The sequence below is a fragment of the Chinchilla lanigera genome, unplaced genomic scaffold (genome assembly GCF_000276665.1).
Source record: "Chinchilla lanigera isolate Chin_1 unplaced genomic scaffold, ChiLan1.0 scaffold00028, whole genome shotgun sequence".
In the NCBI taxonomy this organism is placed as follows: Eukaryota; Metazoa; Chordata; class Mammalia; order Rodentia; family Chinchillidae; genus Chinchilla; species Chinchilla lanigera.
Window position 1 is genome coordinate 13,418,260 of NW_004955429.1, and position 15,609 is coordinate 13,433,868.

At 40.0% G+C, this 15,609-nt stretch overlaps 1 protein-coding gene across 4 annotated transcripts in view; it reads left to right on the forward strand.

Moving 5' to 3' along the window:
* Window positions 1-15,609, forward strand: part of LOC102009861 (zinc finger protein 420-like) — a 29,204-nt gene that overhangs the window by 3,365 nt on the left and 10,230 nt on the right. Inside the window, exons 2-4 of one of the 4 annotated variants that reach the window (XM_013515504.1) lie at window positions 4,151-4,277; window positions 4,797-4,892; window positions 14,082-14,590. In XM_013515504.1, coding sequence (XP_013370958.1) covers window positions 4,151-4,277; window positions 4,797-4,892; window positions 14,082-14,179 — 321 coding nt within the window. In that variant the 3' untranslated portion in view covers window positions 14,180-14,590. Of the gene's footprint in view, window positions 1-4,150; window positions 4,278-4,796; window positions 4,893-8,465; window positions 10,275-11,352; window positions 12,999-14,081; window positions 14,591-15,609 lie in introns of those variants that run through there. The other 3 variants (XM_013515503.1, XM_013515506.1, XM_013515505.1) reach the window with 3 other exon arrangements.

A 15,609-nucleotide genomic window follows, 5' to 3' on the forward strand; every position in this document is an offset into this window, starting at 1 on the left:
TTGTGAGAAATTTGCAGAAATATGAACCTATAGTTAAACAGGTTCATCACTCACTGATACAGCCTTGTTCAAGTGGTGCTTTTCTACAAAATTTTACACTGTTTCTTACATTTTACACATCTCCCTAATCTCATTTGAAGTGAGGGATTCCTCTGCCTTTTTGGCCTCCTCTGAGGAAGAGATCTTCTTCATAACCTGTTGATTTTGGGAGTTGATCATCCACAATCCGGAGAGAGAGAAGGTGGGAGGGAGGGAGAGAGGTGCCGTTGTCTGTTGTGAGCATGTGATATTCAGTGTCACACACTGCTCATAACTGCAAGACATTGCTCATTCATCAAGTTAAAATTTAGTAGAAATGTTTGTAGAACAAGTTACTTGCAATCCAAGGTTTTACTGTATATCTTTAATTTCCTAAATAAGTTTTTTTTTGTTTGTTTTGGTGCCATCTACCAAAAAGAAAGCTCATTGAATTCCCTAGGATGCATGTGATCATTCTGTATGCCAAATGTGTACCCATAAAATTAATTTTTTAAAAAAGCTTATTGAAAACTTCATAGTATAATAGATTAAATTTGCATACAGTGGTCTATATCATGATGAGTTTTGCTATTGTACTCATTCTGTATCTTATAAAGTGTTTTTATGTGCCTCTGTAAACTTTTGTTTTCTCACAAGTTCTGTATATTTTCTTTGTAACACATGTATACATGTGCAGTACCGTGTGCATATGACATCTGTATAAAAGTGGCATTTAATACTATTTATAAAACTGGACCAAGACCTAGAATGTGGCTGGTCAGTATAAATCCCTCCCTGCTTTATTATATATTTCTTCCTGGGTATACCTCTTCTTTTTTTTTTTTTTTTTTTTTTGGTTTTTCTCCGGTACCGGGAACCGAACTCACGACCTTGCACTTGCTAGGCAGGTGCTTTTGCCACTGAGCTAAATCCCCAGCCCCCTGGGTATACCTCTTCATGCCCCTTTACCCTGGCTTTCAGCTCTTTGGTTTAGTACTGCTGTATCCCTGTGGGATATCCATGTTGTTTTTGTTACTATAGCTTTGTAGTATATCATTCACCATTTTTTCTCCCCCGGAATTACAATAGTTAATTTTTGTGCTCATGTTGGGAGGAGTGTGCTCGTGTTCAGGAGATCTCAAGTGAAACTCCAGCGCTTAGCTTTGGTAATAAGTCGTGAAGAGGGAAATCTCCTTTCCATTATGGTTGTAGAAAAGTTAGTACATTTTCTCAAGAATGTGTAGTAGGTTAACTGATGAGTTCAGTTGCTTTTTTTAAACATTCCTGACAGTGTGTCCTCTATTCCATTCTGATATCTGGACATTGAAGATTAATACAGAATCCTATGGGATAGAACTTGTCAAATCCTAGATATGTTCACATGTGACTTACTGCCTGCTCAGTTCTTCTTACCACGGAAATATCAGTGAAATGGTGTACATATTACCTAAAAGGGGAGATACTTTGGCTTTTCCTCTGGAGGTGGGAAATGCCTTACGAGGTTGTTCCCTCCTTCAGACATAAAAACTGAGTTTCATTATCTTCACTGGACTCTTTAAACACTGGACACTTTGTTATTTAAAACCGTATGAATAAAAATAAAAGGTAGAGAGGCTCATGCAAGCTTATACCAATCTCAGGCCACCACAAGGAGGTCCTTCAAGCCCATGTGTTCTGATGTCCTCATAGGCAGATTCTCAGCGCAGCTTTGAGTTATAGAAATACTCTGTCCTGAGGAAGAAGCCCAGTGAAGAAGAAGAAAGAAATGGCTTTTCCTCTGGTAAATGTATTGCAGGTTAGGGCCTGTGTCAAGTTTTACTTTCAGAAGCACCTTTTATTTAGGATGTGCATATTTTTACTACTTTAGTTTTCATATTCTTGCTTAGCAGAGGTTTTCTTTCCAACTATTATATTTACATTTGTTCTTAGGATACTAAGTTAAGTCTTTAAAATGTTTCTCCACTACATTCAGAGCTTCTCCTCTATTCTTTTATTTCAGTCTTTTACTACTACAAATATTTCTTGGGCTGAATCAGTACCCTTCATTATTGAAAATGATTTCTTTCTGACAATGAGCGGGGGAAGGTGTTGGTATCTAGACATCCCTGAGTGTGTGAAAGGACCTTTGGATATCGCTAAAGAAAGGAAATGTGCAGTGTTTTCATTCCTTCTGGATCCTCCCAACAGCTGTGTACACAAAAGAATGAATAAGACTCTCACTTGAAGAGAATTATGTTCATTGCCCAGAATAACTTGGGAGCTCCGAAAAGTGAATATAATTACAAGAGTCATTCTTTCTACTTTATGAGAGTTCACAGACTATAGGGAGGTGCACAGCCTGAACTCTATGTAACACTTTTTACCAGTAGATTGAGACCAAGATTCACTTTTTTGGTTTGGTTTTAGCCGCTAACATCATAGCAGCTCTGTGCATTGACATTTGATTCCTATTTTTCCTCTTATGGCTGACTTAACTTCATTCTCTTGGTTAAAATGCTATCAGACAGATTTTACAGTGTAAAAATTACTTTCCTCTTTATCAGTAATTATTGGGCAGAAATTATGTAATAACCTGTATGAACCATACTTAATGTGGAAGCTTTTTTTAAAAAACTTCTCTTGTAGTGTGCTTTTGACAATGCAGACTGTAACTTTGGTTTACTGGAGATACTGCTGCATTACTTAATCCTTAGGTTTTAATTTTATCCCACCTCAGTGGCACACACCTCTATGACTTCTTTGTATTTTCAGCTGAAGGAAACAACAAAACTATATTTCACAGAGTCTTAAATTTCTAAATTATAACTCAAATCATAAATGAAAGGAAAAAGGTCCAGTAAATCATCAAACTCAAGATGTAGCTTTCTTTCTTCTTTCTTTCCCTTTTTTTTTTTTTTTTTTTTTTTGAGACAGGATCTCACAAAGTAGTTCATACTGGCCTTGAACTCACTATGTAGCCCATGGCCTTGAACTCATTATGTAGCCCAGGCTGTCCTCAAACTCATAGTCATCCTCCTGCCTCAGCCTCCCAAACTTAGTGGTTATAGGTGTTCACCACCATGCCCCGCTAAAATGTAGCTTTCCTTTTAGTTCCTATCCTTGAATTTAGTGTCTTAATAGTGTCTCAATAAAGCCTCATACCCAAATAAATTTTCAAGTTTTATGTAATTGATTATATTTCTTTACTTCATTGACATCAAATGTACTGTTTTATGGTATGTCTAACATTTATGTATGTGCATAAAACATATATAATGCCTGCTCCATTTTCTATCACTACCTTAATATATTTCCATTTCTCATCTCAGTTATGAAAACTGAAAATTCTTTGATTATTGACATGTTCTTTTGAACTGTGTGTTCCTTTTATAAAATAAATTTGTGTATATAATTATGGCTCTATCACTTACAGGATATTTAACAAAACATTGTCATCTGAGAGGAAAAACAATATTACTGTTCTCATGGATTTTCGTGTATCTCTGCATTGTTATGAAAACAGTTAGCATTCCATCTGTTATATTGAAAAAGGATTGTTGTTGTACGTGTTATGTTATTAAATTGTGTACGTTTCTTAAAGTTCAGGCACACTTACTTGTGAATTCTTACATGATGTTCTCCCTTTACCTGTTCAAGAATGTCTTGCAGACCACTGACCTTACATCACTAGTAAGCTTGCTCCGTATTCAGAAACTCAGGCTCCACCCCAGAGTGATCAAAGCAGAACCTGCATTTAACAATATCTCTGAGTCTGGGTTGTAACAATAAAATTTGTTATTTCTCTGACTTCTCTAACTCACCATGACTCTTCCACCTGAGAAATAGAGATAGCTTATCTTCTTTGACATAAATACCACCCTAAAAAGTGTATTATCCTACATCAGAGCCTTAATTATACACTTTATATTTTCTCAAAAGTGTTGTACCTGCCCTGGTTTTGTGGATCTTTTACTATACTCTTTCCTGAGGTTTACATAGTATCTTGGAGAACATGGCTGGGTTTTTAAAATATTTTATTGAATCCTTAGGGTCTCTCACTTACGTCAGAAGCTGATCTCTCATTTCATATTGGGTCCAATGAAGAACTCTGTCAGTGACTGCATGGTCAATATGCTATTTTTTTTTTTTTCAGGCGCTGTTGACATTCAGAGACGTGGTCATTGATTTCTCTGTGGAGGAATGGGAATGCCTGGACCCTGCTCAGCGAACTCTGTATAGGGACGTGATGTTAGAGAACTACAGAAACGTTTTCTCCCTGGGTGAGAAGATTCCCTGCAGAGTTCCTGATTCACTGTTGACATTTAATTTCCTTCCCTTTGGAAACATCTCTTGGGAGCTGCTGCTTTTCATGAATGAGTTTTAGGTTCCCGTTCGCAGAGGAAATGGAAGCTGCTTGCTATAGGCAAGATGTTCATGCTGTTCATTTTTGTCTGTAGCCCCTCCCTTTCTTGAGGTGTCACACACCCTTCATGCTAGATTAGGAGTCATTTTGCAAGTTCACTGGCACAAAATGTGGTTGCCTATATCTCATATCTTAAAGACCATTCTCTACCCCATGGCTTTGATTTAGAAATAACTGAAAGTCAAGCTTGGGATGTCAAAGTAAAATGCTTGCTGTATAGTCTAATGGCTCTTTTGGAAAACAGCATTTGAAGAAATAATTTTCTAGAATCTTCCATGGTATCTTCTCTTTTCTCCTGAACGCTGCAGGAGGAGAAACATGTCAGTAGTTGTTGGAGAATCTCAAGCGTGTGTCATGTTCCATTTGGTACAAACAGGTCTCGCTGTCTCTAAGCCCCACCTGGTCACCTGTCTGGAGCAAAGCAGAGATCCCTGGAATGTGGAGACACAAAAGAGAGCAGCCGTACCTCCAGGTAGGTAGGAATAGGTGAAGCAGCACACACAGGTGAGAGATCTGAAGGTCAAGGATGTAGCTAGGGTTTATCATTTTTAATGTTTCTTAACACACGTATGCTGTACATAATTAGATTCGTCATGGGGAATTGACACATGGACATAACACAACTTTTTATTTTCCCCTTGCCCTCTCATTCCACCCCTGTCCACTCTGCATCCTCTTCCCATTTGTAAAAGATCTCTCTCCCTATTTCCTATTACCTGTCTTTTATTTTGCTGTACAAACTATACTTTGGGTTTTTAATATGAGAAACCACTCACTATTTAAACCTGTGTGTCTGATTTATTTCATTAAACATTATGGCCTCAAGCTGCATCCATTTTCCTACAAATGACGCAAATTTATCCTTTATAGCAGAGTAGTACTCTATTGTGTATACATACCATGCTTTCATTAATTGTTCATCTGTTGATGGGAATAGAAGCCACTTCCAAGATTTAGCTGTTATGAATTGTGCTGCTATAAGCATGGTTTAGCATGGATGAATAATATGATATCTTTAACTCTTTGGGAAAAGCTGGGTAAAATGGAATATCTATTTTTAGTTTTCAAGGAATCTCCATAATGCTTCCATCCTTGAGAATATTTTGGAGTGCTGGTTCAGTGGTCATGAGTTTCTTAAGGGTCTCTTTGTCATGGGAAGTCCTTATTTCTCCATAATGTTGAAGTAGTTTTATAGGATGTATTAGTCTGAGTTGTAAGTTTTTTCTTTTAGGGCTTGAAACATTTCACTCTTGGCCTTGAAGGTTTGTGTTCGTGCTGTAATTCTAATAAGTTTACCTTTTTCAGTGATTCGTTGCTTTTCTCTAAGAGCTTTTAAGATTCTCCTTGTGTTGGGCTTTCGGGATTTTGACTATCACATGTCATGGAGAAGTTATTTTCTGGTCATGGGTATTTGGGGTTCTGTATGTCTCACTTCCCTGTATGTTGAATTCTTTCCCGTACTTGCAAAGTTTTTTGTGATTTCTATAAGTAGGTTTTTTATGCTATCTGTGCCATCTTCTCATTTTTTTCTAATTCAAATTGATCTTAGCTTAGCTTTTCTTTTTTTTTTTCCACATCGTCTAGCAGCTGTTAGGTCCATTTCCTGTGATTTCTTGTTGTTTTTAAGATATCTCTGAGTATATGATTACCGATGTCAGTCCTGTTTTCTAGGTCTGTCCTCACATTGGTCACTTCTGCTGTCCATACTTTTGGTAGACTTTTTAATCTTCTAGATTTCTGTTTGGTACCTTACTTTGAACTATAATTCTTTAATAAACTGTTCATGTTTTGAATCATTTTGGTTAGCTCAGCTAGCTTTTTGTCTGATCTTTAAGGTTACTGATCATCTTGTTTATTGAGTGTATCTGCTTAGTTATACTGTCTTTGAGCTCAGCCAGCACCTTATTAGTGTTTCTCCTTTTTTTTTTTTATTCTATGGCTTCACATAATCCAGCCAGTTGGTTTTTCATTTCTTTCCCATTGATGCCCTTTGGAGCAGCTTTGGGGGAATTGGGAGTTTGGGGTACATTGTATTCCTTGTTGCCCCATATTTTTATGTGCTGAGGATTCAGGATTAATGAGGCAGCTTTGTTGATCTGACTTGATATCTAAACTCCAGTGATGCAATCTTGGCTTTGGTTACATTTTAGTCTTTACCACTACGCCTACTCAGTTTCATAGTGTCAGACCAATCATTGTGTTTCAGTTACATCAATATCAAAATGGATCCGTACATACATAATCATGTGTTAGGAGGTGTTTTAACCACTTTAACCATTTATCAGTGCCCCAGGCTGTAGTGTACTCTGCTAACAGGTAGACTGGGATGTGGATGGAGAGGAAGGAAAAAGGAAATATGTAAGTAAGTAAAAGAGAAATAGCCAGACTCTATTGGAATTATTGTTATGGGAGTGAAGGGCTGGTGTTAAGGTTTGAGAGAATATTTGTGAGAGGAGACGAAGGGACACAAGAAGGTGTGCTCGAAGATTGAGGGGGCTGTGAGGATATTGGACTGGTAGGTTAGCTTGTGTTTGGATCCTCTAGGTGCAGTTTTATGAGAACTACCTAAGTGACAGAGAGTGCTGGTTCATTCTTACTCTCCTTTGTACATATTCAGGCATCTCCTATATATGTGTCAGGTGAATTGAGGGAGTGAGAGAGGGAAATTAAAGGGATATGAAAAGAGGAGGAAGCTGGGCGTGGTGGCTACACCTGTAATCCCTGCACTTGGGAGGCTGATTCAGGAGATACACTGCAAGTTTGAGACCAGCCTGGGCTACAAAGTGAGCGCAAGGTCAGTCTGAACAATATATAGTGAGACTGTGTCAAAAAGACCAAAAAAATAACCCAAGGAAAGTGGATAAATAAGAGTGAGGAAAAAGAAGAAAACACACAAAAGAAACTTGGGGGTTGCAAAAATCAAAGCAGCCTGACAGTTGCATTTGCAGTGCAATCTTGAGTTCACTCACAGGTCTCTGGTGCACGCACGCGCGCGCACACACACACACACACACACACACACACACCTACCTGCCCTGTGGCCTGTTCGGTTTCCAATCTGAGCAGGAGGCTTGTCTGTCACTCCAGGAACAGCTTACTGTGACCCTTTGCCTTTGGCCCCAGGTCCTGCTGCCTCAGTTCACTCAGGAAGGGGGGGTGTGGTCCAGTTGACCCAGTGCCCACTCATCCCCTGACTTCCGCCTGGGCCTCCTTAGTCCCCACTCCTTTCCCTGCATGGCAGATCCTGCAGTTGCCTGTATAATTTTCCCTCCACCTCTGTCTGCCTTGAGCACCATTCTGTCTCTCTGCTATGGCCCTCCCTCATTCACTCCACAGCATCACCCCACAAACTTGGTGGCCCCTTGGCGTCCAGCAGGAGGTGTTTGGGGTTCCTGTGGTGGTGCACATAGGGGTGGTAGACTGCGTGCACGTGTCCTGTGGTCACAGCACTCCTACTGAGGGGGGTGGACGGGCAGTGTTTGTTTGGGGGACTGTCTGGTCTCCTCTCCCCTGCTCCTCACAGATACTGCTGGCTCGCACGGTCCTTGGGCCACAGGTCTGTCAGCGCAGATCGGGTCCCTCATCAGGACAGTGTGTTGGTGTGCAACCTCCCGAGGCCTGTGGGGTTTCTCTGTACAGTGCTCACCACTGTGACCCTCCGTTGTGCTGGTTGGTGAATTTCTCATCCGCTGTGTTCCTCCTCCTGGGGGGAGTAGAAGGGTTGGGAGCCTGTTGCAGCAGCCTGGCCATGGCGGGGATGCTGGCTCCTTTCCTCAGGGCCCCTGGGTGAGATTTCCTGTCCAGAAGCGCCCGGCTTCCCTTCTAAGCCCCGAGTCCTGGGCTTGGACCCAGCACGTTCCCTGTGTCTGGCTTTCTCTGCCCTCAAGCCTCAGTGCCCTGCTTTCCTCCAGTGCACATTGGTGCCTCCCGCCTGTGCTGCCACTGCCTGGTTGGCCGTGGTGGCCCTGAAGCCAGGCTTTCCTCTCCGAATGGAGCTCTGGAAATGATCTTCAGAAGCCAAGGTGAATCTCTTTCCCTGTCACAGATGGCCAACTCCTGTGACGTCCGCCACGGCTTCTCCCTGCAGTGATCACCAGGACACTGAGAGTGACACGTCCTCCTCTATCCCTGCGAGCCCTGCCCGATCTGATTGCTCTGCCCCTGCTTGTGTGTCCTCATCCTCATCCTGTCATGTTTCTCCAGACTTCAGTGTCAGTCCCTTGTGATGTGCTAATGGCCTCATTAAGAAGTTGCTCGAATGCCCTTTACATATTTAATAGAGTTGCTTTATGAATTACAGTGGACATGTGTGAAATTGGCGTGCACTGAGTGTCAGTATTCACAGCGCCCGCTCTTCATGTGTGTATAGTTAGAGCCAAAAAGAAAGATTTTGAGAAGTAGTACCTCAGTGTTTATTCAGGATTTTACCTTCTCTCCCTCCCTTTCTGTCTTTCTCTCTCTCAATCCTATTTCCTGTTTTTCACTCTTTAGAGTATGTTTCCTCAGATAGATTAGTAATGTTTTTAGTTTTTATCCTAGATATTATGATTGAGTAGCAATTTTATTTTTGTGTAACATCCTGTATCTGATGTGAGAATTTTTGACTTGGATTGTATTTTACCTCATATGATAGTTTTGTTTTAAAATTTTTTTTGTAGAATTATGACAGCACTCTGCTCTCTTTTGGTCACTTTTCCATGTAATATGCCATCCTTTCACTTCGTTCTTTTTTGGGGTCTTTAGATGTAAAAAGAATCTCCAATAGATAGCATATATTTGGAGTCTTTTAGCTTCATTTTCATTAGCTAACTTATTGTTTTGATTAGGAGTTGAATCTACTTTACTTAAATTACTGAAAAGGAAGAAATTCATATTTCCCTTTTGTTAATTGTTTTCTATATTTCCTGTAATTGTTTTTCCTCTTTTTTCTTATTACTTGAGTTTTGTGTCACTTATTTCTATAGAGATGCACCTTGACGCCTGCCTCATTTCCTTTTATCTTACAGGGGTCTCCCTTGTGTCATTACCATGGGGATTGTATGAAGGTACTTTAAAATTTAGGGGCATTTTGAACTGGTAAAATGCAGTTCCATATCACGGCTCTCTGTGCATCTCAGTTTACGTGCTTCGTGTCACAGCCATCCTTACAGTGTACACCATCCGCCAGCAGGTGTCTGTGATGGTTTTTTATGCTTTCATCTTTCAAATTGCATAGCGGACTTAAAGGTGTCTCAGGCAGCCTCATTCAGTAATTCAAAATTGCTGGGTGCAGCATTCTGGATTGGTAGTTTTTGTTCGTTTAGCACTTCCCTGATCTTTTCTGGGTTTCAAGGTTTCTGCAGAGAAATCAGCTGGGAATCACACTGGAGAATCTTTGTAGATGACACCTTACTTTTTTCTACAGTGCTCTCTCAGGCGTGTTTTCTGTGACTTTTGACACTTTGATTTTAATGTACTTTAGTTTAAATCTCATTCTGTTTATCCTAGTGAGAGATAATTGAACTTCTTGAACTTGTCTCTTTTCTGCCTCACGTCTGAGGATTTCTCAGGCATTATTTCTCATTGAATTCTTCAGCCACAGCATTTCTAGTTTCTATCTCTTTGCTAATATTCTCATTTTCCTGGTTCAGTTATCTACGTTTTGTTGATCTAATTCAGCACCTCCAATGTGATTATTTTGAATTATTTAGATAATGCAGATCTTTCACTTGGTCAGCGTCTCGTGTTTTGTTACCCTGATTAGGTTGTGTTTCTGTGGTCCTTAGTTCATGTGTGTTATCAGTTGTTCTTGTTGTAGATTAGTGCAGTTATTATGGAAAACAGTATGAAAGCTGTTAGAAATAGAACTAACTATTCTAGGGGCTGGGGATTTAGCTCAGCGGCAAAAGCGCCTGCCTGGCAAGCGCAAGGTCGTGAGTTCGGTTCCCGGTACCGGAAAAAAAACCAAAAAAAAAAAAAAAAAAAAAGAACTAACTATTCTAGATGCAGTTCAGCTTCAGAGTCCTTACCTAGCATACATGAAGCTTTGGGGTTGATCTCCAGCCCCACAAAAAATAAGAAGAATAGAATAACCACATGACCCAGTAATTGCATGGTAGAATCTGCAGCCAAAAAGAATTAAATGAGTATGTTGAAGCAGTATTCCCACTGCCACTTGTGGCTGTGTCAGTATTCACAATATGGACTCAATGTAATTCCCATCAATACTAGAATGTATGAAAACATATTATGAAAACCTCACCATGTCATCCAAAGTGGGCAGTGCAGTGGTTTTAATGAGTGAAACAAGCCAGACACACATAGTCAGTTAGTGGGGCATCTCATTAAATGATGAGCTACAAGAATTGATCTCAAATACACAAAGTGGTGGCTAGGTGATGGGTTGGGATGGTGTTGATGGGAAGCAACAGAATTCTAGTTAACTTGGCGTAAGAAGTCCAGGAGTTACACTGTGTAGCATGGTGATTATAGTTAATATATTGTGTTCTTGAAAAATGCTGTGAAATGTAAGTGCTGTTGCAAGCACAAGGTGATAATTATTAAAATAATGTTTGTATTTATTAATTAGGCTAATTAGCTAGGTTTAGTCATCTATCAGATATATGTGTATTTGTAATATATATACTTCAAATCATCACGATGTTTATTGTCGGTATATAACAATTTAAATAAATAACAATAAAAGTTAAAAAAAATACAAAACAGTAATTTGTCCCAATCTGTATGGGTTGAACAACAGTTTGTTGGATTAGAAATTTGTGAAGCTTCTCAAACCTATTTTGTTGTGTGTCTTCTCTATATTTGTTTGTAGTTTTCCCATTAAAATGGTTTACCTGTATTTCATCTTAGACTTCAGAGTCTCTCCTTACTCCAGTGAACTGTATGGGGTACTGTGATCATCACTTTCTGATGTAATAATCACTTTCCTTTAGCCTCAGCTGTTGTGAAGTCTCATCCAAAATACACTGAACAGCAGAAAATTGATACAGTCGAGACACCCCACAAGTGTAAAGCATGTGGCAAAGCCTTTAGTAGAGGCTCATCCCTTACAAAACATATGATAGTGCACACCAGTGAGAAACCCTACAAGTGTGAGGAATGTGGCAAAGCCTTTAATCGAGGCTGCAGACTTACTAAACACCAGAGACTCCATACTGGTGAGAAACCCTACAAATGTGAGGAGTGTGGCAAAGCCTTTGTTGGAAGCTCCAGCCTTACTGAACACCAGAGGGTTCACACTGGAGAGAAACCCTACAGGTGTAAAGAATGTGGCAGAGCCTTTCGTCTATGCTCAAACTTTATTGAACACCAGAGAGTACACACAGGAGAGAAACCGTACAAGTGTGAAGAATGTGGCAAAGCCTTTAGAGTGTCCTCACACCTGACTCGACACCAGAGAATTCACACTGGAGAGAAACCGTACAAGTGTAAAGAATGTGGCAAAGCCTTTGTTGAAAGCTCAAGCCTTATTCAACATCAGAGAGTTTATACTGGTGAGAAACCCTACAAATGTGCAGAATGTGGAAAAGCCTTTGGTCGGAGATCCATATTTATTAAACACCAGAGAGTTCATACTGGTGAGAAACCCCACAGATGTGAAGAATGTGGCAAGGCCTTTGATCAGAGATCCAGACTTACTCAGCACCAGAGAGTTCATACAGGTGAGAAACCCTACAAGTGTATAGAATGTGGCAAAGCCTTTGTTGGAAGCTCAAGCCTTACTGAACACCAGAGAGTTCACACTGGTGAGAAGCCCTACAAGTGTGCAGAATGCGGCAAAGCCTTTGATCGAAGGTCTAGGCTTACTCAACACCAGAGACTTCATACTGGTGAGAGACCCTATAAATGTGAGGAATGTGGTAAAGCCTTTGTTGCAAGCTCAAGCCTTACTCAGCACCAGAGAGGTCACACTGGGGAGAAACCCTACAAATGTGAAGAGTGTGGGAAAACCTTTGACCGAAGTTCCAGACTTCTTCAGCACCAGAGAATTCACACTGGTGAGAAGCCCTACAAATGTGCAGAATGTGGCAAAACCTTTGACCAAAGCTCAAGCCTTATTCAGCACCAGAGAGTTCACACTAGCAAGAAACCCTACAAATGTGCAGAATGTGGCAAAGCCTTTGATCGAAGGTCTAGGCTTATTCAACACCAGAGAGTTCACACTGGTGAGAAGCCCTACAAATGTGCAGAATGTGGGAAAGCCTTTAATCAAAGCTCAAGCCTTACTCAACACCAGAGAGTTCATACTGGGGAGAGACTCTACAAATGGGAAGAATGTGGGAAAGCCTTTGATCAAAGCTCCAGGCTTCAACACCAGTTTTCATACTGGTGAAAAACCCTACAAATGCACAGAATATGGCAAAGCCTTTGTTGGACGCTATCCTCTTAATTAAGTGTAGGATGCCTTGAACTTGAGATCTCCTCTTAGAAGTTTCCCAGCCACTGACCCCTCACTGTGTTCGTTGGATATAAATGTCCATGTTTATTTTTCTGTATGCATAACTGGGCTCAAATCCACACTGAAGTCTCTTTCCCTTTGGCAGTACTACTTAGTAAAATCAATCTTTGCTGCCTTTAACACTGTCCAGGTCTGTTTCTCTTTAATATCTGTGATTTCTTCAGAGTTTTAGATTCAGGTGTAAGTAGTTCACAAATAATGCACCTTGCAGTGGGAGAAGTACCAGGCAGGTGGAAGTATGTGTGATACTTGGCATCCATCCTTCAGGAGATGCTGTTCCAAGCAGTATTGCCCTGCTCAAGTAGGCAGTATTCCTTAGCCAGGTACTGCGACTTATAGGGCTACATGAAGATAATTGTCCAAGTGATAAATACATTTTTATTTCCAAGTGTACATACAGAAGCTAATTCCACAAATTCTGTGTGTATACACAAACTGTTAGAATATAACCAGCATCTCAGTATGACTTCAGAGTGGCAGCTGGAATAATAAAGGCAGCATCTAGGCTAGGCATCCCAGGTGGTTATTCTAGCTACTTGGGAGGGTAAGGCAGAAAGATCACAAGTTCAGGGTCATTCTGGGCAATTTACCAAGATCGTGCCTCCAAAATTAGATTAAAACCAAAAATATCCCTTCTGAGTCAATTTCCAGAACTGCCCAAAACAAATAGAGGTGGTGTGGTAGTGCGCATCTGTAATCCCAGCACTCAGGAGGCTGAGGCAGGAGGATCCCCATGAGTATGAGGCCAGTCTGGGCTACATAGTGAGCTCAGGGCCATCCTAAACTACGTAACAAGATCCTGTCTCAAAAAACAAATGAATTAATAAGTAGCAATACAAATACAAATGTTGTGACGCACTTCTTGATTTTGGACTGCATGCAAGGAAAGATGCTGCTGCCATCAGGTGAGAAGTGAAAAACGGCTAGAGAGCAGGTCCATATGATGGCTTCAGTTTGGGGCTTGCTGTGTTTCAACACTGTCAGATGTTCTTGGATGGGGGGGTGTGAGGTTTTAAAGTCCACAACTTGTTATCCAAGTATTTTTTTCTATACATGTACATGATAACTAGACCTACGAGGAGAACAGGAAAGATTGGAGATCTTCTCTTAGGCTAAATGTGTTTTGGTCCCGTAAATGTAGTGATTTGGAAATAGCTCCTTCTGGTTTCACCTAGAAGCTGATTCTTTTCCACTGTGTCTTAGGTTTAGTCTTCCGAGGGGGACCTGCCCAGGACACTAAGCCAGGACATAGCTTTTATGTGTGTTCTCCTGGATGGGCAAAATTCCATTGTCTCATCTGACCCAGAGATAAGGTATGTGTCCCTGCTCTAAGATGACATCCCTGTCTTTGGTGTTAGCAATGCTTGTTTTCTATGGGCTTAACTTAGTTGTTCAATAGGAGAAAAAGTTTGGAACAGTCTAGAGTTCTTTCCTTTCTAATTTTACATACCTCTAAAAAGGAGAGTACAAAGTGGCAGGAAAAGATTAGAAATAAGGCTAGAGAAAGGAAACTGAAGTAGAACAGGCTTGACAGTTCCTCTAGAGTGTAGAGGAGGTCAGAGGCAGTCTGTCTCAGTGAAACTTGCCCTCCAAGTCTTAAGAACAGCCACTAACCTAGCATCTTTTAACTGGTGGAAGGAGTCCCATGTTTTATTATATAGGCATGTGTATTTTTCTTTTTCTTTTTTTTTTGGCATGTGTATTTTTCTAAGTCTGAGATAGATTTTTATTTAGAAAGGCCCATTTTACAGAAGTTTATATTAAAGTCTACTAAGGGGCATTCTAATGTTACTCTCTCTAGCGCTTTTGTCTAAATAAAGTCAAGCAAAGAATACCCGTAAATTTACTGCTAGTTCAAATGCAACATATACAAGAACAAAACAGGAATAAAAAGTCACATTAAAGAAGTACTTAACCTTATAACTGTCCCATGTTTTAACTTAGATTTATTATCGTTTTAACAAAACTATATAAGAGACCATGCATAAGCAATTATAAGCAATGGGCGAAGACATAACAAAATTTGAATGATAAAAATTTGTTACCTAAATGAGTCCCAATCCAGTCTATGAAACAAAAGCAAACCCTTAACCTCTGTCCAATGATCTTGCTAGAAGACTTCCAAATGAAATAGGGAAAAGAAACTCCCAAGCTGCTGGATGTCCAGTATGAGTTCATGTTCTCTAAAATAGAAGAATGAATTGTAGGAACAACAGAGGTTGAGAGCAGAATATATTTATTGGGGGAAAGAAAGCTTCTGTCCAAGACAGACAAAAGGCGTCCCAAGTGATTTGCCCAAGAATGTGAATCTTTGAGCTCATTTTCTGTAGTTATTTATTCAAAGATGCTAAGAACAACAAACCAGTATTACTATATTTCTTTTTTTCACCTTTTTTTATTTAAAAAAATTTAAAAACTGACAAAACAACAATGAAGACAAAATCAAAACAACCCCAAAAACAACAAAAATGATACATGTCCTCAAGACAAAATGATAGAAATTTACAGTGGTTGCTAAATTACATACTGTTATCTTCACTGGAGTTGTTTGGTCCATTAGACATAAGAACGTAAGACTGATCAAAGGCAGTAACAAGTAAAATAATAATAATAAAAATAATTTTTAAAAAAACATTGAAAATGGGGGCTGGGGATTTAGCTCAGCGGCAAAAGCGCCTGCCTGGCAAGCGCAAGGTCGTGAGTTCGGTTCCCGGTACCGGAGAAAAACAAA